The sequence below is a fragment of the Struthio camelus genome, chromosome 3 (genome assembly GCF_040807025.1).
Source record: "Struthio camelus isolate bStrCam1 chromosome 3, bStrCam1.hap1, whole genome shotgun sequence".
NCBI lineage: Eukaryota > Metazoa > Chordata > Aves > Struthioniformes > Struthionidae > Struthio > Struthio camelus.
Window position 1 is genome coordinate 61,165,330 of NC_090944.1, and position 22,288 is coordinate 61,187,617.

At 44.2% G+C, this 22,288-nt stretch overlaps 1 protein-coding gene across 6 annotated transcripts in view; it reads right to left on the reverse strand.

Annotated features, from left to right (window-relative positions):
• Nucleotides 1-13,291: 13,291 nt before the first annotated feature.
• The window catches only part of TRAF3IP2 (TRAF3 interacting protein 2), a 30,945-nt gene continuing 21,948 nt past the window's right edge, over nucleotides 13,292-22,288 (reverse strand). For 5 of the 6 annotated variants that reach the window (XM_068938058.1, XM_068938062.1, XM_068938059.1 and 2 more), the window contains 4 exons: nucleotides 21,799-21,867; nucleotides 20,086-20,202; nucleotides 18,855-18,929; nucleotides 13,292-13,881 (listed from right to left, as the gene is read on the reverse strand). In XM_068938058.1, coding sequence (XP_068794159.1) covers nucleotides 13,735-13,881; nucleotides 18,855-18,929; nucleotides 20,086-20,202; nucleotides 21,799-21,867 — 408 coding nt within the window. In that variant the 3' untranslated portion in view covers nucleotides 13,292-13,734. Of the gene's footprint in view, nucleotides 13,882-18,854; nucleotides 18,930-19,028; nucleotides 19,117-20,085; nucleotides 20,203-21,798; nucleotides 21,868-22,288 lie in introns of all 6 variants that reach the window. The other variant, XR_011140170.1, reaches the window with a different exon arrangement.

Genomic DNA, 22,288 nt, shown 5'->3' on the forward strand with positions numbered 1-22,288 from the left:
AGTGATACGCTCTATGCTCTTGTCAGCTGGGATGACCTTCTGGAGGCTGTTACTTCCGTAAGAAGAGTAAGGGAGAAGTACAGCTGATCCCTCTCTTCTAACTGGATACTTACTGATATCCTCTAATTTCTGCCAGTGATGGTTGTGGAGCTCCATCTGAAACAGAACATTCATCTTTCCATATTCTTCCCTCAGACCGTATGTTGCAAGAGACAGAGTCATCTCCACACCAGGGATGTAACAGGTACCCTGGTATTTTACCTGCAAAAGGTGAAGCCTTTTAGGTCAACCCCTTTACTTTTCCTTCTTAATTATATTCCAGAATATAAGTCTGTTTTAAGATTGTTAGGGCAATTTCAGGTAAACCATGAGATCACACTCTTATCAGAGCAGCATCTGCGTTGGCAGTTTCACTGAGAAAATTATTTATCTCAGACATCGACCGAGCAGTTTCCCAAAGCAGCTCTTTCTTCCCAATTCAGCAAATGTTACATAGCGTCTATAAGAACTCTTGATTAGGACACCACATGCAGCAATATTCCAGCTGTAATCTCCCAAGACTCTTGGAGTCTATGATGGAAGAAACTAACGATCGCTTTGGAATACGCTGTAGTAGAAATATGGACGTGTATCGCATACAGGTAACTGCCAGGAGGAGAACAGAGGGTTAATTCTATACCAGTAATAGATCAGTGCTGTGTATGTGCATATCTCACACAGCTCCCCGTTCTCTTTCTCTTCTAGTCCTGCACGCTTGGGGTTCTCAAACAGACAAGGTGCACAGTGCCTGCTATCGCTCAAATTGAAATCTCAAGGAGCCTCAAGGCTTACATGGGCTGTATTGGTATATTAGGCCCCAAAATCCCCTAAGCAAATGTGCAACCTCAGCAGATACGCATATACACTTTTGAAGAACTCCTGTTGCTGTATCATAAGTAACTTTTCATTCAGTCCGAGGCATAAAAAACTTTTCTACAGGTTCTTTGTGCAATTAACGTCATAATGAATATCTGATAGCATAAGGAGATTCAGTCACGCAAAGGATAAAGTGATTTTAAAACCCACACATGAACAAAACATATTTGCAATACAGCCAGTTACTACTTTAAGATATTATCCTTAAATTCAAACCTTTAAAACCTTCTAAAGAAATGCAACATCAATAAATAGCTTGTTTTAAACCTGTGGCTGCGCAGGAAAGCATATAATTCTTCTGTCACATAAAATATCTAAGAACCCAAGCAAAATTATCTACACGCATTGCCAGGCAAACAGTTATAAGTCATGGAGATGAAGGTAAACCATTACTAAAAGCAAAAATATGGACCAATCCACTTAGAAACACAAACTGGCAAGAACACATCACATCTGCACTCCAGGAATTCCCTACGTTTCCAGGTTACAGCCAAGCAAAACACAGGTAAACATCTGTCTACAATCTGCGTAGTTGCAGGGTGTCTCTTCTGCCAATTCGTCTCTTAAATAATTATCATTTCGGGGCAGTCATATCATTGCCATACTTTATATACAGTGGCTTGAACTTATTCATTGTCTCATAAATGGTAACGGTCAACAAAACTGAGGACTAGATAGTACAAAGCCTGATAGGAAAAAAAAAAAAAAAGCTTTCAAGAAACTATAAAAAAGGTAGAATGAACTGGGGAGATTAGAGCAGAGTGGAAGGGGAACAAAAGGATAAGCTCTGAGGAAAGAGTCAATGCCAATAAATATAAAACCCTACTCTCAAGAAAAAAGAATAAAATACAGATGGAAATGGGAGGGTATGTTTATCCAAACCCATTACAGGAAAGCAAACTGATTGTTCCTCTTTTGTTCTTCACAGTGCCTTAATAGTTCTTCTGTATAGGGTCATACATAGTAATTGTTAAGCGAAAGGTACCTAGAGTCTAAATAGTTTCTTAAAAACAAGCATATGCTACAGAAAGAGTGGAGAACCACAGAGACAGGAAATCAGTTATGGTGGTCATTTCCAAAGGATTCACAGTCCTTCGGAAAGCTAGGGATCAAATTCAGATTTGATCCTCTAATTTAATTAAAGAAGCTACACAGCTATCATCGGAAAATTTGTTTGCTTGTAAATCAAACTCCAGTCTTACCTTTACCCTTTTGTTACAGTGGAAGACCAGCATGGACGTATGAACACAGAATTACTTTATTATCTGTAATGATGAAAAGCAAATGTTATTTTACCTTTGCCAGCTTTGTGTAGGGTGAGGTGCCATCTTGCGTATTTATTTTCCTGGAGTGATTCCCAGAAGTATGCTATGCTTTTTCCTGCTCATGTCTCACTACCTTTATTTGTGAGTTGCGTACACCAGGTTTTCAGTCCCTGGGGACAGGCCTACACAGGAAATCTGTAGACAATATTTAGTACCTATAAGTATGAGAGTAATAAAAATGCAGCCACTGAATGATACCCCGAATTGATCTAATTCAAGATTTCAGACTAGATCATGGACAGGTACTAACCTGTCCATGTTTTAAACCACGAACAGCTTTATCTGTTTTGTTATATGGGAGGAAGAGACAAAGTGAAGGTTAGTAAGTCTGAAAGAAATTGTACTTAACACACAACGATGCTCTTCAGCTGCTAAATATTTAAAATCCGGAGTCCCACAATACACCTTTCAAAAAGAATTATGTGGTACTAGAGGTGTGAAAAATTAAGTATCTTAGCCTGATTTTCTGTTTGGGAAAACCTAGCCTCAGTAAGCGTCACATTTTCAAAAGCCTCCATCAGTCCATGTGCCCTAATTCGATGGATTCGGTTTCTAACAAATGGGCACACAGAACCTGGGACACAGATTTAGCAGGAAAAAACTATACTGGCTTTTTCCTTTATAGTTACATATTAGAACTATGAGTAAATGATTTTTACCTGAATATTTTAGAGAGATGTTGAGCTATAGAAAATGTTTCTGTAACTGTTTTAAGTGTAAAGTGATGGAAAAAATCATTTCATGTCCGACATCCATACCTAATCTGAAATACCAGACCAGCAAATGGAATTGCAGAGAACGCTTTGGGGAAGTATATTCCGTTCAAAATACCAAAATGTGGTAAGGACAATGAGCCTACATTTCCAGGAGACTACCTTGTCAAGTCGAAACAAAATAATTTAAAGGGCAAATTTGCGCCGGGGTTACAGAATTAAAATTAAGTTCTTCTCTGATGACTGAGTCTAATAGCACTATCGTAATACTGCAGTTGCTGATTATTACTGATTACGTAGAAAATATGTTTGTAAAGATACTTTTTTTCCTCACTATTAGATATATGAATTCCCACTAGCTGTAAAATAAATCAAGATAAAGCCCTCTTTCTCACATGCCGTCACAACTGGAGACAACATTTTGCTGATGAAAGCTGACTGGTATTGTGTTATCCCTTTGATTACACCTGTGTAATCCCATTAACTGAGACATGACATCACCTGAGAAAACTTGATAGCTAATGGTGCACAGGAAAGCTGATATTCAAAGCCTGGTAGAGATTTTAAGCTTTAACTGTACTTAAAAGTTGACCACCTGAAAAAAGCATGTTTTGAACCATCCCCCAGGATTTCTGTGAGATGCCACAAACATTGGACCGTTCTTCAAAACAGAACTGAAAGGTAAAGCATTGTGATGAGTCAAGCCAGAGGGCAAGGCTTCCCCTCACCTCTCGGATGCTGATTCATTTAACAAGCGCGTTCAGTATTTGTGCGTGTCCTTCATTTGGCAAAGACTTCCTCCTTAGGTCTCTTTGTTACAGCTGCACTGGGCGTGATAAATCCATCATCCCATGTAGCATGCTTGTCTGTTGATACTGTACTTCAAGGATGCTCTTAGGCTTTCCTCTAGACTAGCTCTCCTGTTGATGGGCTCTGTGAGCTGGATGCCCAGCCTCAGCTGGGAGGTTGCTGCAAACCCGCGCATGTCTAGTGTTTAGTACATTGGTATTCAGTGAGGTAGTTTAATACACCGCTCAGGCCGTGAGGGGCTGCCCGCGTATATGAGAAGCAAACAGACCGGGGAGCATGCTAAAATGCCAGCCGTGTCCAAGGTCATTCTCCTACGCACTGTAGAAAAGCAGCCTCGTGGCGCATGCAAGCTTTCTAGCTGTGATGCGCTAGCGATTGTACATCCTCTGTGAGAGGCTGAGCGCTCTTGCGTTGTGCAGCGTAACTGCAGAGCGCGAGGGAAGTGCGGCAGAGGAATTAGCGCTGCCAGTTCGGTTCCACCGCAGCACGTCAGTGACAGACGCCAGACCCACTAGTGATGTGCGGGATGGGGAGCTGCTCTTGTCTCTTGTTCCTCCTGCCACCTGAACTCCCAAAGCAATTCCCCTTAAGATGATTCACCAAGTGACCATAAAAAAGTGGGTAATCAGTGGGATTACAAGGTGGGAGCTATCCCCAGAGGCTGGCTTTGCAGCCTATGTCAACTCAGCTACTGCTCTGAAAGGTCTGGGATCTGGGCTTGGGGAATCTAGTATCAGCAGCTGAAAGGAAAGGCATCGTGGATGCCGCCATCATCCCTTTGCAGAAGTAAGGTTCCCGGGTTAAACCCATTTACCTCCCTTAATGCCTGCCACTTATGCCTCTCTCCACGTGCTCGCTGCTGGCAGTACCATGCCCAGCTGAAGAGCTTGAAGTGCCTCTACTGTGGCAGCTGCAAGTGCAAGCAGAGCTCCCAGCCCTTGTGCGCATAGCAGAGCCTGCGCAGCTGTTTTAATCAGGCATCAGACCAGGTCAGCGAGTATGTCCAGGTGCAAATGGCTGTTGCCCATGGTCTTTGCCTCGTGTCAGATAACTGGTCCCAGGAGCCGTCTTACAGGCACCCCATCTGTCTCACACTTGCTGTAGCTGTCCCCTGCGTCAGGGCAATAGCATTGGCCTTGCAAAGCAGTGCCATAAACTAGGCTGACCCACAAGGCTGGTACGAGGGCGTCCCGCGCTGTGTGCCCGAGCCAGGGCACTTCTTGCAAAGGCACCGTAGCTTGTTCTGTAGGGACGACTCGCGAGAGGGGGTTAAAATAGAGAGGCTGTGCTGCGGAGAACTAGCCGCAATGAGCCTCTAGCTGGGGGTGAAGAGAGGGCATACAGATGTTGTTGTCTTACCCTGATCTTTGGTCCTAGAGCTATGGGCGAAAACTGCGGGAGATGCTCTTAAAAATGGCATGCTCTTTGACCTCTCACTGTTGCCAGCGCGACGAGGTTTACCCTGTGGTGATTTGGCTTGACTTAGATTTTTATGTTTGAAACAAATCAGACTAGCTCATGTTACTCATGAGTTTCTGCTCAGTTTTGTTTGCTTGGTCTTTTCTTTTTCGTTTTATTTTGTTTTTAATAGGAACGGAATCACTCAGAAGCATGAATAGGCTTGTTTGCAAGTGGTTACATTTAGCTGTGATCTGCCTGCTCTGTTGGAGTGCTTAGTGAGCTGGAGGAGGAAAATTGCACTAGTTTGAACTGGATTTGGAAACAAGGATATTTTAATTTGGGGCAGCAGAAAAAAAAATTGTATAACACTGTTGTGCTGTCCTGAGTAGGAGAAGCAGCCAATGAATTGCATGATTTTTTCCGTCTTTGTAATCAGTTTGTTATGCACAGAGCAATGCCGTGGGATTCAGCATTTTATCTGCTGGGTTTGCCCTGGCAGCATCTGAAGAAGTTCATTATAAGTGTTTATCACATGATCCACTTAATCAAACCACTGAAACTAAGAGAAGAAGTCATTCTAACAAGCCCCCTCAGAGCCGCCTTATGAACTGCTTACTGATACACTCTTCCTTGGTCGGGATACAATGAGTTTCCTTGTATCTCAGTGTATGATACAGGAAGTTCATTATCCCCTGTCCAAATTCAGACATAAAGAAAGGAAGCAGACTTACAAAGGAATGACAGATAATTTGCAAAGGATTTTAGGTAGCCACTCAAATCCCAGATGCAGTTAGACTGTAAGCTCTTCATAAGGACAGCCTCCTGTTTTTCAGTGTTACGCACTGAGTAGCTATCTAAATAGCTGATTCTAACGTTGTAAAATATAGATGACACGAGAAATTGCTTGCTTCTTTTGGTTAGAGATTAACTAATGGAGGCATGTGGAGAAAGAAAAGAAATCGGAACTGAAACTATGCTTTTATCTGGGCTGTAGTACACATTCTGCAGGGCCAGTATCTGAGCTGTTGCAAAATGATTTGAAAGCCCAATAAATCCCAGTATGTGGTGAAGTCTGAAATACTTAGACTCTCGCATGACAAGCTAGGAGCTTGCACACACGCTGTTTGCAGCCTGTGTTTGCACACTGTACGCCTGGTAAGGTAAAATGCGTTTCCATCTGATGTACCTAGGAGGGGACAGGCTGAGGGCTGCTCGGCCTCCTCGCAGGCGTTCATTTCACTGAGCTCTGTCACGGGCAATGAGCAGACGCTCGCTGGATTTTCTCACAGATGCTATTTCACAGTCAGCTCCACAGTCGGTATCTCGTAACCCTTGCCTTGCTGCCGTCTGCTGAGGAACGGTTTGGGTACTGCCACATATGTAGGCTTGGACCAACCTTATTGCAGAAATGCCCTAGGTAGGTGTGCGGAGCACCAGCCTGCCTCCGTGCGTTAGCGCTGCTCAGCTGCACCTCTCCTTTCGCCGCCCAAGCTCATGGGAAAGCAGTACCTATGGTCATGGCAGAGCGAATGATGCTTCTGCACAGGGACGCGTGGGCTGAGCCTTATGCGGGTTCTCCACGTGAACGTTTTTGTGCACAGGAAATTGCTATTGGAACAAGAAGCATCAGTCAGAGCAAGGCGAGAGTAGGTGAGACATGAAAAACGTGGACGTGTGCGTGACCGAAATAAATGGGCAACAGATAGAGAAAAGCAAGCAGGTTTGATGGGGGTTATGCCTTTTTCCAGTGAAGCAGGTCTCAGCATTTGTGCCGTTGTCCAGATGCTGCTTTGAGGAAAGAGCGAAACCTGTGTCGCCAGTGCCAAAGTCCAACCTGCCCAGAGCTTTAAAACCCAACCTGTTAGTTATTCCTGGGCACAGCCTAGAGTGAGAAAGTGGCCTGGACTGCATTAATCAATAAATGTGTGGGTTTGAGATGTACAGTTTTCATTCACTGTGTTAGTGGAAAAGCTACACGATAATCCCTTGTCTTTGTTTTTGTGTACTTAATACTTGGCAGTCTTGTCCTAATAGAGCCATCAATCTCTTGACTGCTGATATACTCATATAGCAAATTTACACTGGTACAGCTGTGTCCCCAGTAGGGACTGCGCTGCTTTACTAGGTTGTTTTCCAACTAACATGGTTACAACAGTACACAGAAGCTCAAAGGAAAATACCAATTTGTTTTCTTCTTCATTTTGAAAATAGTAAGTGCTAAATTATTTTCCCCCTTTTAAAATAAAATGTAGCAAGAAAGATGGGTCTATGCAAGTTGGTTTGTCTTGCTACTTTGTTCCATTTTATTACACTGTAATACCCTTCCACTTTCTCACTTCTTTATCACGCGCCCTGTCTGTCTTCTCGCTTTCTGTTGTGCCTATTTAAAGAGGCCTCCTCATCTCTCTTTTGGGATAGTTTTGCTATTGGATTTCTGCTATTTCAGCTTCTACGCAGCTGACACTTCAGGAAAAAGTGTCTCCGTTGTAAGCAGACTGGGAGGAGAATGGACTCATAAAAATTATTTGCATGTACATAGCACTTTCTTCAGTAAGTCACAAATAACTTTGCCTAGGTGGTCAGCTTGCTCTCCTCTCAGCTTCCAAGGAAAGGACGCTGAGGCAGAGCGAGCTGATGGTTTTCCTGCTGTCTACAGGAATTCAATAGTAAAGGGGAGAGTAAAACTTTAATTTTCCAAATGATTTTTCAGATTTCCCGTCCATGGGGAAAGCCGGTATTGACCTTCTGGAATCATTACTGATAGGTCTATCTTTAGTCTTCTTTAAAGAAGACGGTCACTTGCCCATGGGGTGCTACTCATTAAGAAATCCCTAGCGTCCGTCTCAATACTGAGCCTGGGGCTCAGCATCTCCGCGTGTCCTCTTGGGAGGAAGACTCTGCTGGGCGTTGCACGCACACAGCTGGGTGCGCGTACGTGCGAGTGAGGTGCCCGCAGAGCCCGCTGAGAACCGAAGTGACGCTGCCAAACACCAACTTGACTCTTTTGGTCAGTATCGAGCCAGGCTGAGTTTTCTCTCACAGCTTAAGGATGAAAGGCTCTTCAGTGCATTACTCCTGGGCCGTTCAACTCAATCCCCAGGAGCGTTATCTTTTTAGAAGTCTTTCTCACTAAATTGCTTCCTTTGAAGACTGCAGGCTTTTTAGCAGTGTAGCGCAGCGCTCCCGGCTTGCTGGAAGTCCTGGGGCCGACACGCTGGAGCGTCGCAATGCCAAACATGCCAGTCACAAAGCATCGCGCTTAACGGATTTTAACTTGAGGTAGCTGATGAAAACCAGAACAGACGCGTCGGAAGAACTGTCAGCCCAAGTGAAAGGCGACAGCGTTGAAGCGAGCTCAAAGGTACCATTTCCAGGCGACACTCCTTTAAAAAAAAAAAAGTGGGAAAACACAGTCAGAATAAGCAGGGAGTGGTGGTGATTTTTTTTTTTCTTTCAAGTTAATTTTAATTGTCCACTATTTTAATAATTGTTCTTGCCCACTGTCTGCTCTTACAACACCATTTTTGGCAGCTATCTAAGGGCCTCACTTTTATGCTTCCCTGGGCCTTTCCCTCGTTTTTCCCACCTCAGGAGACTGGGGCGATGCCGCAGGGTGGACATCGCCTGCCTACGCTGCCAACTAGGTCCCTCAAAGTCGCCCGTCCCCGGCCAGATTTGGTCCACCCCCTCTCCCCCTGCCTCAACAGCCAGTCCTGCTGGGAGGTCCCCCCGCCGGGTGCGTCCGTGTTTCGCCCCCAGTTCGCCCGGCCCCTCCGTTGGCCCCGCGGGTCTGGCCGCAGAAGCTGCTGCGCGGGGCGGGGAGGCTGGTGGCCAGTGGCCCGCGCAGAGCAGCGGGGTCGGGCCGAGGGGATGCTGCGCCCCCGCGAAGGCTGGGGCAGCCCGGGCGACAGCCCATCGATACTGCAACGCCAATATTATGAAAGCGCTTTCTTGCAACGCCACCGCGGTAAAGGATGGCAGAGAGAGAGAGAGAAAGACTGCAGAAAGCCGTGACCTCTGCGGCAGGATCTGTTTCCCAAACGTGTGTTAAACAGCAGCAGAGTCGCGCAGGTGCGGGCAGGGGAGAACCTGTTAAATTAAAGCCAAAGGATAAGAGGAGAGCTGTTTGCTTTGGGAGATTACGTGCAGCTGTTTGGCATGCCGAGCGCCAGCAAACTCTCCGACAGGGGCTTTCCTTCATATCCGCGGCAGACCTTGTGCGCCGCGAGGTCCTACAGCTCTCCCCTTCCTCCCTGCTTCCCTTTTAAGACCAGGGACCTCCCTCAGCTTTAGTAGCGCCTCCAAACCAAGGATACCGAAACATGCTAAACTGTGGCCATTACTCCTTTTTCTCCACCAGTTCGCCTCGTGTTGCTCCCCGACCCCGCCGCCCAGGTGCGCTGCCTGTACCAATACCCTTACTAAGGCGCCCGGGTGTCCCTCGCCGTCAGCCCGGTTGCCGGCCGCTCTAATGAAGCAGCTCCGCTCTCCGCCTTGCTGCTTGTCCCGGGGAGGTTGCAGGGGCTTCTGCTGCTTTTTTTTTTCTTTTTTTTTTGTTAAATGGTGCCGAATGATGACAGTTAAAGAGAAAATCAACCCTTTGGAGAGGTACATGGGCAGTGTTTCGCGTCTCGCATGCAAGGTTTTATTGGATTAACTGGGTACCAGATCTGCCATACAGTTCCCCTGCTGGAGAGGCCAATCTAGCTTGACTGTGGGATGAACTTCACAGCTGTGTTTTTGCCACATAGGTGACTTGCATCAAAAGTCTTTACGTGCATTAACGTAATCTGCTTTTTGGCAAGCCAGCAAAGCGGCCTCTTTCTCAGTGATCTCAATCTATATCTTAATGCTACACTCATCCTGGCGTGAAGGATGTAACTCTTTTGCTTTGCTTCCCATTTTGTCTTCTGGTGGACAGCATATTTCCTCTCCCACTTGCCCCCACGTAGGTGTCGTGGTGGCTGTGGGAGAAACCCCAGTCCTGCGGGAACAGTTCAGGCGATCCCTTTTTTGCTTCTGCAGGTGCCTGCAGCTCGGCACCTCCTGCCAGGCAATACTGCCAGCCTGTGGGAGGTATCCTTACATGCCTTCAGCTCCTTCCTCATGATTTACATATAAAGTCGATAACTGACTTCAGAGTTCATCTATATTTTTTTTTTTTAAGGGCTGCTCTTGTTAAATTTTTCCCATGTGGCCACAAAGCTCTTATTTTCTGTAATTTCCTTCCTGTATTTTCCCATAACCCTGATCTGTTTTAACACTGAGGTGTCAATTTTGAAACAACCTGTGTATTTTCAGCCTCTTCTCCCTTACCTGCTGATTATTCCTTTCTCCCTTTCCTCTATCCCTACTTCTTTTTTTTTTCAAAAAACTGTTTTTATCTCCCCTCTCCCTCTTTACAGCTCCCACCATCTGTCTCTCTACAAATACAAAGCTTTAGGGGAAATGATTCACTAGGCTGCTAGCTCATTACTCACACTCTCAGCATCATGGTTTCTGTCCTTGTAGGATGCTCTAACTAATGTAAAGATCAATGAATCCTGGGAATTGTTATTCAATTAAAAAAAAAAATGCCCCAGCAGTTAAATAGATTGGGCTCTTTGTACTTCCTAAACACCAACGCTTAATTTTTCTTCCTCACTCTGCTGTCGTCGTTTTTCAGAAAAGGATCATTGAAACAGAAGAACAGAAATGATCACTGGACCATTGAATGCAACCTCCTGTATCACATGATGCAGGAATTACTTAATGAAATTCCCTGGCCCAAGCCAAGCAAATCTGTGGTAAATCTAGAGCACATTTTTTAGGATGACAGCCAAAACGATGAAAGGAATTTACCACCCAGCCTTGCTAATCATTTTGAATGGTTAACTGCGCTCCCTAATATGCTGTTTTGTGAGCAGCAAAACTAACGCCGCCTCATTTCCTCCACATTTCTCTCCTCCATCCTTAGGCACGCTGCGCGCCCCGAAAGCCCTCCCAGCTTCCTCTCGGTGCTCGGCAGGGTGGGCAGGAGACCAGGAGCACGGCGCCTAGCTGTAAACGCTGGTGGCCACCTGGCCACCTCCTGGAAGAGACGGAGACTAAATCACAACCACCTCCACCCCCACTGCATGCAGCCGGCAGTCTCTCTCTTTACCCAGGCAGTCATTTCCATGAAGCTTGGAAGCACTTAATATCTTTGAGTTTCTGCCTGTCACATTGGTAGGAGTTGGCTAAAGGGGTCAGAAGCCATTTGAGAGAGACTAATTGAAACCAAAGTAGAAGTATGAATGGGAAACAAGGTGCGTATTTATGTCACTTTAGCGTCTAAGCATTAGATCTCGTTTATGTTTGTCTTTGCTAGAATAAAATGTGAAGAATTGCAGAGCAGAGAAAAATCATCATCCTTCCATATTCCAACATGCATCCTTTTGGGTTTGTTTTCCTTCAGGGATTTTCCTGGCCCAATTGGTTGTACCCTCAACTTCTGGTATCATGACCTTACTGCCAAACGACACCCAAAATTTCCAACCTCAAACCCTAACTCCTTTTGTACTCTCCAAAATATGTATGTGTCTAAAAGTTGTAGGTTTGGAGACCTGGAGTTATTTTTGAGTTGTAAAATACTTTAAATGACTTAAAAGTACCTGAGATGACCATGCAGGGCTGGCAGATATGCCACAGTGCCCCAGGAAGCTTGCCTTTCCTAGAGCAGAAGCTGGAGGCTGGGCTGGATGTTGTAGGGCACTCCAAACAACCCTAAATGCTTATGTTTAGGCACCCAAATCCTACTCCTTTTGTCTTCACTTCACTGACCTTTTAAAACGGATTTCTGTCATAATTTCAGGCTTGTCACCAAATACTGGAAAGTTATTCTCTTAATTGGAAACTTAGTTTTTCATTTTATCACATGGAAAATGGACCCCCCCACACCCCCAAGGTCAGGAGTAGGAAGCGGCGCTAATATTATTTCCTTTGGCTTGTCAGGGAAGTGCCAGCATGGCAGGTATCAGCCTATTTCAATTGGTGATCTTCTTCAGAAAATGGAGTTGGAAGAAGCACAGTTAAGTATCACAGTCACAATAAAATTATGAGAACTGACAACACTGGATATACCGTTCTCCCAATTCTCTTAAATAGCTGTAACTCTTAATACAAAAGCCTGTTAAGGAAAATCTGTCCTGACTATATTTGCAGCATGGACCTCATATTACAACTCCATTTTCAGTTGTTTCTCAGGAGCACTGCAAAGCGTGTCCTGTGTCAACACACCACATGAGCACATCCTTCATGGAAAGCTAAATATTTTGGGTAATGTACAAGGAATATGAACTTTGAGGTTAGTTTATTTTTCGGACTACTAAACATTGTGTGTGTGTGTGTGTGTGTGTGTGTCCGTGTGTAGCTATATTTGGGTCTTTCTGTAACAAATAATAAAGTTGAAGAGGATCTTGGAAAGAATCTGTGTTGAGTATGCATGAAGTACTCCAGGCCAGAGCAGGACATTCTTGTATGACTACTCTAAAGAATAAGGGCTGCAGAATTTTAAGCCAATAGGATTAATTGTTGTCTCAGTAAGGTTAAAGCAGTTAACAAAACCCAAAACCACACCAAAGTAGTACTTGTGTTCTTTGTAAAAAAATAAAATCCAAATTTTAGTTAATCTGGTGTTTTTGGGTCTTCCTGGTTGCCAACACCCCATGGCTCCCCAACATCTCTGATTATTTTATTGTTCCCTAATGCATACAAGTTGTAAAGTCAATGTTAATTCTCTTAACAATCACTGTTTCCAAATGGCAATTGTTCTTTGACATGTTCTGTTTTAAATAAGGGATGAAGAGCAGTAATGAAGCTGAAGGCCCACTATAAAAATACAGCAGCATTCCACAGTCCTGACTGCGCACGCGTAGTAAGGCATTTCGCTGTCCTTTTGTGGACTATTGCCGTAACACGCTGAAGGTGTTAGGGGCTGTGTTGTATGTAAATCAAACTCTAGAGATTTCAGATCTGACAGTCCTCTAATTGAACGCAGTGTCTTTATGCAAGACACTCTAAGTAACGCTTGCGTTACCCAACAGTTACCATTCCTTCACTGTTCCCAGCAGTAATAAAAACTGACGCAATACATAAAGTAGCCTTAGAAAAGGTAAATATATTTAATAGTGCATAGACAAATTAACTGTTTGATGATGTTGTACAAGGCATATCTTGTAAAGAAACCCTGAGCGAAAAAGAGGATGTAATTTTTATTTTACACTTATTGCAACATTATTTCTGGTATTTGTTTGCTATATTGACTAATAAAGGAGTATGTTAAAAACAGATCTTAAAACAGAATAAAACTGGGTATTCTTTCCAGTTGCAACTTGTTAAAAGTCTAGAGAAAGGAGTTCTGCCCATCAGCTTCAGCAAGAGACGTTTAACATGGTGGAGAACAAGCTGAGCCTGAGTTACCCAGGACAACTAATTCCTTTAGCAGAAAGAGTGTCTTCTATCCTCAGAAAGAGCCATCTGGAAGAGTGTTGGCTCTCTGCCAAGAACAACCCTTTTAACAACTGCTTGTCATGCGCTTTAAGTAATAACGTTCATAACGGCACAACCTGGAGTGTTGGTAAAGGTCCTATTGGAGGGGCAACATATTCCTCCTCCCTCAGTAACCGCAAAAGGATGTTCTTCTTATTCTTTGGCCAATTATAAATGTGCGTGTTCTGCAGCCAGGTAGGCACGTGTTCCTGAAAAATGAGGAAAAAAAAAATTGAAATCCCGTAAATCCCACTGAATCTATACCAGAACATTGCAGATTCCATTAAACTCTGCCAAGCAAGCATTCATTTTGTCTGTTCTAGACATTTTCTGTAACAACAACAAGAAATTTTGATTTGGCTTCAAAATCGTATTTGGGTTCCTAAAGAAATGAACTTAGTGTGATCTCACAGCTTGTCTGTCTCTCTTTCTCTTGCTGCCATCAAGTTGGCTAATTTCAACTATGTTTTAAAGGGATTTGGATCTCAAACACAGTCATCTAAAGGCTTGTGAAAACAAATACTGAAGAGAGAAGGGAGACGCTTCAGTGCCCCTACCTGGGAAAGGCTGCGACCTGTGTCTCCCCCTTATTAGCTGCCGAAGGCGCCTTACACACGTTCAGCTTTGAGACAAGACTCTATAGGGACGGAGCAGGACCATGGGGAAGCATTTCTCCTCCCAGGAGCCTGTGTCTCCTCTCCCTCACGCCTTCACCGAGTGTGGTGGCTGCTGGGCACCTCCTGAGCAGGAGGCTGAGGCTCGTACTGAGCTCGAGGTGAAGCTGATGCATCTCCAGATTGATGGGGTCAAACACCCACTACTCCTCACATCCTGGAGAAGATGCAGCCATTCCAAGGGTCTTGCTGATGCCCCTCAACATAACAAATCTGGGACCGTCATGGCACAGGACGGTGAGGGAGAGGAGTAAGTTGAAGCAGAGAAGCCTGCTCAGCTCCCATGTTCCCACAGCCTGGGGAAGTCTCCTTACTGATAGCTGAGGTTTGTAGGGGAGAAGGGCTATATTCATACTACTAATAAAACAGGGTCAGAGACAGAGCCCTAGCCAAAACCAGCTGGTTCATGTCCACCATGGAGACAGAGATTTCTTGTGGGGAGCTCTTGTTGGAGAAGGCAGACAAAGCCAGAAGTGAGCTATCAGGTAAGCAGTGTGAGCAACCAAGATGTCCAGCACTTGCTCCCTGGCCCTTTTCTTTAGCAGGGCAACATTCCCGAAAGGTGACTCCTCTTAGGAGTGGCGCAATCCCTCTCGAGCCAGTGGAGCTAGCTGGGGGAGGACAGAGCAGACAGCAGCTGGCATAACACCATGGCTCTGGCACCCTGCCGGGGGATGCCCTGGCATGGGCAGCGTGTTTCCTACCTGCCAGCAGACAAACTAAGTGCAGTGCAAATCTTTCAATCCCAAGCCTTGTGCCTCTCCCATTGGCTCTCTTCTCAGGCGCCTGTACAGCTGTAGGATCCAGACTGCTCATTTCTGCTGCTCAGGGAGCGGGTTGCATTAACTGGTGTCACTATTTTGTTAGATTTACAGTACTTATGTCTAAGAAGGAAGAGGTGAGCAACCTGGGTATCCACAGACCCAGGAGTCTCACCTTCATAGCACATGAGGCTTTTGAACAAGCAGCTTGGTAAGTGGCAGAGCCATCTGAGCCTGGCTCTCCGAGCTTGGCTTCCAGGGGCCAAGAAGGCATGGGCTTCGGTGAAGGGTCTTCCCAAAGTGGAGGATTTAAAATGTTGCTCCTGCAGCATTTCCTTTGCTAGGAGCATGAATAAGATTTCTTGCCTCCGCCTGCATGTCTGTTTTCACTAAGCTCATAGGAATGGATTTTAATCTTTGTGAACTTTACTCCTTTGACAAAGTTGTTTGAAACTGGCCAACAGATTCAAAAGTTACTGGGAAAAAGAAAGAATCGTGTGTGTGTGTGTTTGTGTGTGTGTGTGTGTATTTATACATATATATATATATATATATAATATATATATATATGTTTGCATGCACATGCACATATTTGCAGTCATGCATACCGTTATTACATAAAAATAGTTTCTTTAATAAATCTTGTTAAGAGCCACAGAAGGAAACATGATAAAAATACAGCATGGGTTTATCAAAACAACCCTCTATCTGTCTTTGATAAGGAAATACATTTTTTGGAGAAAGGAAATGCAGTAGACCAGGTCTGTCTGGACTTCAGCAAAGCATCTGATACGGGTCCACATGGGAAATGATTAGGTAAGCTAGAAAAAATGGAAATTAGTGTGAGAAATGTGTAGTAGGTAGGAAACTGGCAAGCGGGTGTCTCCTGACAGCAGTACTACACACCCAAAAAGACATGTCTGGGGGTTTCTTCCAGAATTAGTCCTGGTTCCAATTTTATTTAGTGTTTTCCTTAACAAAGTTGGTGCAAAAAAGCACCTGCATGCTAATCAAGTTTGGTAATAATTTTAAATTGAGGAGGTGTGTAGGCACAGGGGATGACTATAGGTGCTATTTGGACCCCAATGGGGAGTGGAGAAAGTGAGAAGGAGACTGTGTAGACCTGTGGCCTTTTTCTCACAGTCTCACAGACTATGATGTGTCACACCAGCTGGGAGTAATGGGAAAGTAGTTCCAGCCCTTTTAATTCTTCTCAATTCAGATCCGTATCTGCAAGTAAGGAGGAAATTCAGAACACCATAAGGAAAGCATTTGATTACTTTCAAGATTGTAATAGGAATATGGCAGAGCGTGTTAGTGCAAAGGGCAGAGCCGTGTATTCAGGGCCCATGTTTGCAGCGCGTGGTTTGAGCTAGCCGGGCTGCCTTGGCACAGACCCCGCTCACGTCATCCCTCCTGCTGGCTCAGCTGCGCCGGAGGAAACCTCCAGCAGAGGAATGATAGCAAACATCTTGGGGCAATCACAGCTTAACAACGCTTCCCTCGTCGCGTGACCAGATCAGGAGGATACATTGCTGTTGACAGGCTTGATGCAAGCCTTGAACCAGTAAGACCTAGGTTTCCTTTATCAGCGTACAATTTGAGACTGGAAATGCCTGTTCCACTGTAACTGTGTGCCATGTTTTTTTCCCCTCATTATTCAATTTCCTAAAGAACACTCTTCGGATAATATAGATCCTTTTTCCCTGGAGGTCAACTTTCTTTCAAATACCACCAGTTCTTTAGCTTTCTTCAGATGAGATTAACTCATCTAATATCCATGTTCCCAAATGAAACCTTCCAAACCTTTCCCTGCATTTTTCTGGTGCAGCTGCAGTAGTACTTGAACACATACAGAAAAGGCCAGTGTGAAAAAGACAAAAAAATTGCCTATCTACATCATCCCATTTTACATACACATCATATTTTTGCATCCCTGGAATAGGTGTGAGTTTTACAGATACCGATACTTCATCTCCTCTGACTGCCTACAGACTTCATTACTGCAACTTGCCCAGGCCCCTCCGGGTCTGATGCTCTCCTTCCACCCATGATTTCCTCAGTTATATTATCATTAACCAGCCTGATGAAGGTTGATGATGTACTAAAGAAATGTGTGAAGAAAGAGAGCAAACCTTAACAGCAACAAAAAATGCTCATCTGCATAATTTAGATGAGAAAGGCACCTCTTGAAAAATTGAAGGGAGATCAGGACTACACAGCAATCAGCATGAAGGCTGCTTGGAGACGGATGCTTTGATAAGAGCAGCTGAATAAACCAACCCTGGAAATTCCTTATAGATCACTGTCTGCGAACTGCTGCTATATGCTAAATAGTCTGTTGATACACAAAGTTCAGCCAAACTTAACCCAAGTTTATTGTTCTTGTGTCTGCCACAAGGCCCAAAGGAGGCTAGAGTGACTGCTGCGCCATTTCTCTCTGCAACTCTGCATTGGTTTTAACGTTGTATGTGCCAAATGGCCTCAGGCTGTAAGGTTTGTTTGCACAGCAGGCACTCAAGGAGTCCCCAAAGTTAGGAGCAGTTCTGCCCCGTGCCCTGATCAAGCTTAAAGACTAACGGAAAACACAGAACGGGTCACTGCCTTTGGTCTGCCCAGTTCCCACCAGTGTTGCCTCTGAGCTTTTAACACTTAATGTAAGTTACAGATCATCCTCCTTCATGCCAAGGTCATTCAGGAAGCTGAATGATATAAAATATTAAGAGCTACCACCCATTCCAAAGACTCTTACATATTGTACAAACCCAGGGATATGTTTTCAAATTTCTGAACTGATATTAAATCAGTGCCTAAGTAAATAACTTCTTTGCACTAAAATCCACAAGTGCTGTGGGACTTCACAGCCCTACAAAACATTGACAGAGTTGTTTGAATGTTGACTTAGTTTCCAAAATCTGGGCACCCAAATAAATATACAGAATCTTTCCATCCTCTTCCAAAATGCAGCTGTACCTAGGTGTAACATGACAGCTACCAAACAGTGCACACAGCATTTAACGACAAAAAGTGAACATGAATACAATATATCCATTCTAAGTTTGGGAGAAGAATGTAATTACCCAACGAAAAATGAGGCCATTTGACTTTTCTGGCCTTGTAAAAATCCAAGAGATTCTCCCAGCGTGAGGAAGAAAGGTAAGGGATTCAATTGTATTACTTATTTTCAAATGAATTCGCAAAACCAATAAGGAGGGTAGATGAAATTGCAAGTCCTAAAAAAACCTTCTAGTTTGCCTTTGATGAGCCCATCAAAGTTCCAGCAACGGCACAGTACTTTAATATTTATTGTCCTCTTTATTTTTATATTCTCAACCCACCCCCTTCCAAATCCTCACTTCACATCAGTCATAAATCTCCCCCATCACACTCATCAGCACTACATCTGGACAAAATTATAAAGGGGTTAATACAAAAAGCATGCTTGCTGGATAGATTGTATCTCTCCATTTACATTCTTTCAGTGCTCAAGACAATTTGAGTTTTAGTTATACATTCACCATCAAAAATACATTTATGTACTGATATTTATATTGTGGATTTTTTTCTTCTTATTATTTGTACATAAAACTGTAAACTTGTCATGTAAAATGTAGCTTGGAATATTGCAAGTGGGCTATTAAGGGCTGAGAAATTGAGGTTTTGGTCTTTAAGATTTCGTCTGGTGCACTGTGATCAAAATGATATGTGCTTAATTACATAACAAATATATATATGTTTCTATGTTACCTTTTTAGCATTTGGAAAAAGCACAGGGATGAATCTGAAGTTCATACTTCCTTGTTGTATAAACTCAATCTGCATCTAGAATAGAACAAATTGCCATATTTATTGTGATTAATGTTATGTTAATTTTACTGTACGTGCATCTGAATCCTATGCATAAAAACATTCATTGCTTACTGAAACGGCTCTTCTGTTAAGTGATTTGATCTACTGCTGGTGGACTCTGGGTATCATTTTGTTTGGCCACTTATCTGATTCTTCTTTACTACAGAGAGGATACAGGAGAGATTTGTCAGCATTTCGTGAGTGTTTACAGTTCTTCAGTATGAAACTACTGTGCTTTTAGCTGCAGTTGCAGTCCCGTGAAATCCTTCTAGAGCCAATGAAGCCTGATGCAACTAAGGCGCCAATGGGGTGAAAAATTTCAGCTGGAGGCCAGCTCAGAGTCCAAGCCAGAACCCAACCTGTCCCCACATCCCAGAGACACAGGCTGTATGCTCCATGGGCTTTCATGAGGTAGTGCAGAGTGCAGTGAGCTGCTGAGAGCTCCTGTGCTGGTCACAGTTTCTCAGAAGTTTAACTATAGGATGAAACTGGGATCTGATGGCTTATGGGGTGAGAAATGGGGCAAACTGAGAACCGAGGGAGAAATGACAAGTTTCACAGCTCCGTGGGCTCTTCTGGGCTAAATGTCCACCCTGGGGCTGACTGCAGAGACGGGCCTCAGCGACTCTCCGGGCCCCTGCCACCTCATGTCCCCAGGAGTCTCCCCCTCCTCTGCAGCTCTCACCTTAACTTTGCAATTCCATGTTTCAGCCAGCTTTATTGTTGCCCCCCCCAAAAAAGACCTCAGTTACAGGATGGCTGAAGTGATGAGGACTGGTTTATAAGGAGTAAAGTCAGGCAGCGTTAGATAAGATTGTGCTAAGGGCTATACGACAGGGCAACAAGGGCTCAAGAAGGTGAAGGAGGGAAAAAACATAGAATCATAAAGAACATGAAGGAATAAGATGAGCATGTTTAATAGGATTTTTCTTTCTCGAACCTCTTAGCAGATGTTAATGAGCATACGGAGCCGATGAGAGGGAGGATTAATGAATTCCAAAGGGGGGGGGTGTTTAACTATGGGGATTAGTGAAAACAAAGCGCAGAACCTGCCATTTCGAGACAGATTTGTCTTTTGAGAAGAAGAGACCGACTCTTTGTAAAACAGCAAATGCATGTCCTTGCTTACCATCCTGTGGATGTATTTAGTATGTAAGCCATGTTCATCCCTGTCCAGCTGGGATTCAGCCCCTTCCACATCCTGTTTGTATTTTGGACTGATTGCTATGATTATCATCACCGTTTTCTGTTAGGGAGAAAAGCACTTTTATGAAATTGGGAAATGCAGTATGTTTGGTAGATGCAGATCGGAAATCTGCCAGTTTGTATTTTAAGTGATCTTTATGTTCTTGGCAAACGTGAGAGGATCTCATTCATTCTGGCAGGAAATACAGAAGAATTCGTACACTCACTCATTTTCCTCTTTATTTCTCGAGATCTCATAATATAGAATATCTAAATGTCAAGAGATATATTAACAGCTACCAGTTTGCAGTTGGAATCCCTCTAATAAAAAGCTACTTTTTATCACTGTAGAGTGCATATGTACGTACAGAGAAAACAGCTTCAAATTCAGATCGAAATGTTTTCCAACAGCTTACGTAAAAGTGCGTCTATTTAACCCTTCACGGTTTTTACACACAAAGACACGAAAGGCCGTTGTCTGTGGAAACTACATCCAGGGCTTTCAGCAACAGGAGCAGGAACGGTTATTGCTGATCTCCTTATGTGAGGAGACAGACAGCTGTGTAGAGCCCCGGGTCGTTAGGGACGGCCTGGGCCAGGTTACATGTAACCTGCCAGCTCTGTCCCCCCTTGCCTTGGCCGGGCTGAAGGCAGTGCTCCTTGCCTTGCCAGGACAGCCAGGATCCCGCCTGTGGTCTGTTTGATCCCAGGCCCTAGCTGATCTCAGGTTTCCACAGAGGGGCCATCCTTCTGGGAAAGGAGGGGGCCTCCTGTCTGGGAAATCTCTCTCCTCCTTAATGGTGGGCCGGTGAAGAGGCTCAGCAGATTAAAGGCTCCTATTTTCATTTACTTAGGGCCTGTCTTTTATCTCTGCCACATCAGGCTGTGTAAGACTTCCAAGTATGTGGCTTACAGTCAGCGTGGCACCTAATTAACTCTTTCCTTCTGTGCAATATCAAGGGAATTTGCCCCACCGCCGGGTCAAAAACTGTAAGGAACCATTATCCCTTGCACTGACTTAACATACTGCAGAATTACTTTTGCTTGTGCCTGACGTGCGTGTAAGCACTTACAGATGTTGAAAGTTTGCAGAGACATGCTCAGTTGCACATGTGCCCCTGCTTGTGTCCAAGCAGTCCCTCCTTGCTTGTGTGCGGAAAGTTAGAAACTGCCTCCACAGTCAATGGAGGAAGACAGGCAGGGACCAGGCAGAGACCAACTCATCAGTATTTTAGATAGCAACATAAGAAGCCACGGGTGAGAAGCAGGACAGACATTAACCACTACATGCAACTTGGGATGAAACAGATATCTGTTTTACCATGCACAGGTAAAAACACACGCTATTGAAAAATGATATGGAAGAACAACTTGTCCAATGGCAGCTTCAGGCTGAATGTAACAGCCACCATTGGAATTTGGCAGGAAGGCCCAGATTAGCACTTAATTTCCTGAAGAAAGATTTTTGGGATCGTACGAAGCAGAAGTGTGTGCGATTTGGTTATACCTTCTATCACAGGCCTCTACCATTTCAGCAGGGGCAGGGAAGGGCATACCTTGCATTTTAATTCTGCTCCCATTACTGTTGGAATACTTTAACAATTATTTTCTTCAAGTCACCTCTGTCAGGGAACAAAACTAAATTGTCTTTACATACATCACCTAGGTAGCGTTCCATCCACTTAATGATGTCAATGCCTCGTACCGTGTCCTCAAATATATCAATCTGCAAGAGAATGAAAGTCTGTGGTTAGTGTCCTTTTGCCTTTTCTTCCCAGTTGGTGGCTCTGAAAAGGAGCCTAGATGCCAGCACTTTTCCCTAGTTTCTGACATTCATGCCTACCTCCCTTAGAAAAGAAACATCATGCGCATACATACACATGTGTACATGCATGCACAATTCTCCCCATTTCTCTGCACTCCAGAATTAAGCGAGATGGGCACCACCACAAAGCCAGAGGCAGTCTGCTACACAAGGACCTCGAGGCTCCTGTGTAGCTGGCTGTTCTTGCTGTCCTGCCCTGACAGCTCTGAACCCCCCAGGCGTTTTTGCTGGTTGAAACAAGAGACAATTGCTGCTGGTGAACATTAGATATTCAACATTTGCAAACTGGCTTTTTTGCTTCCATTAATATCTCATGAAGCTG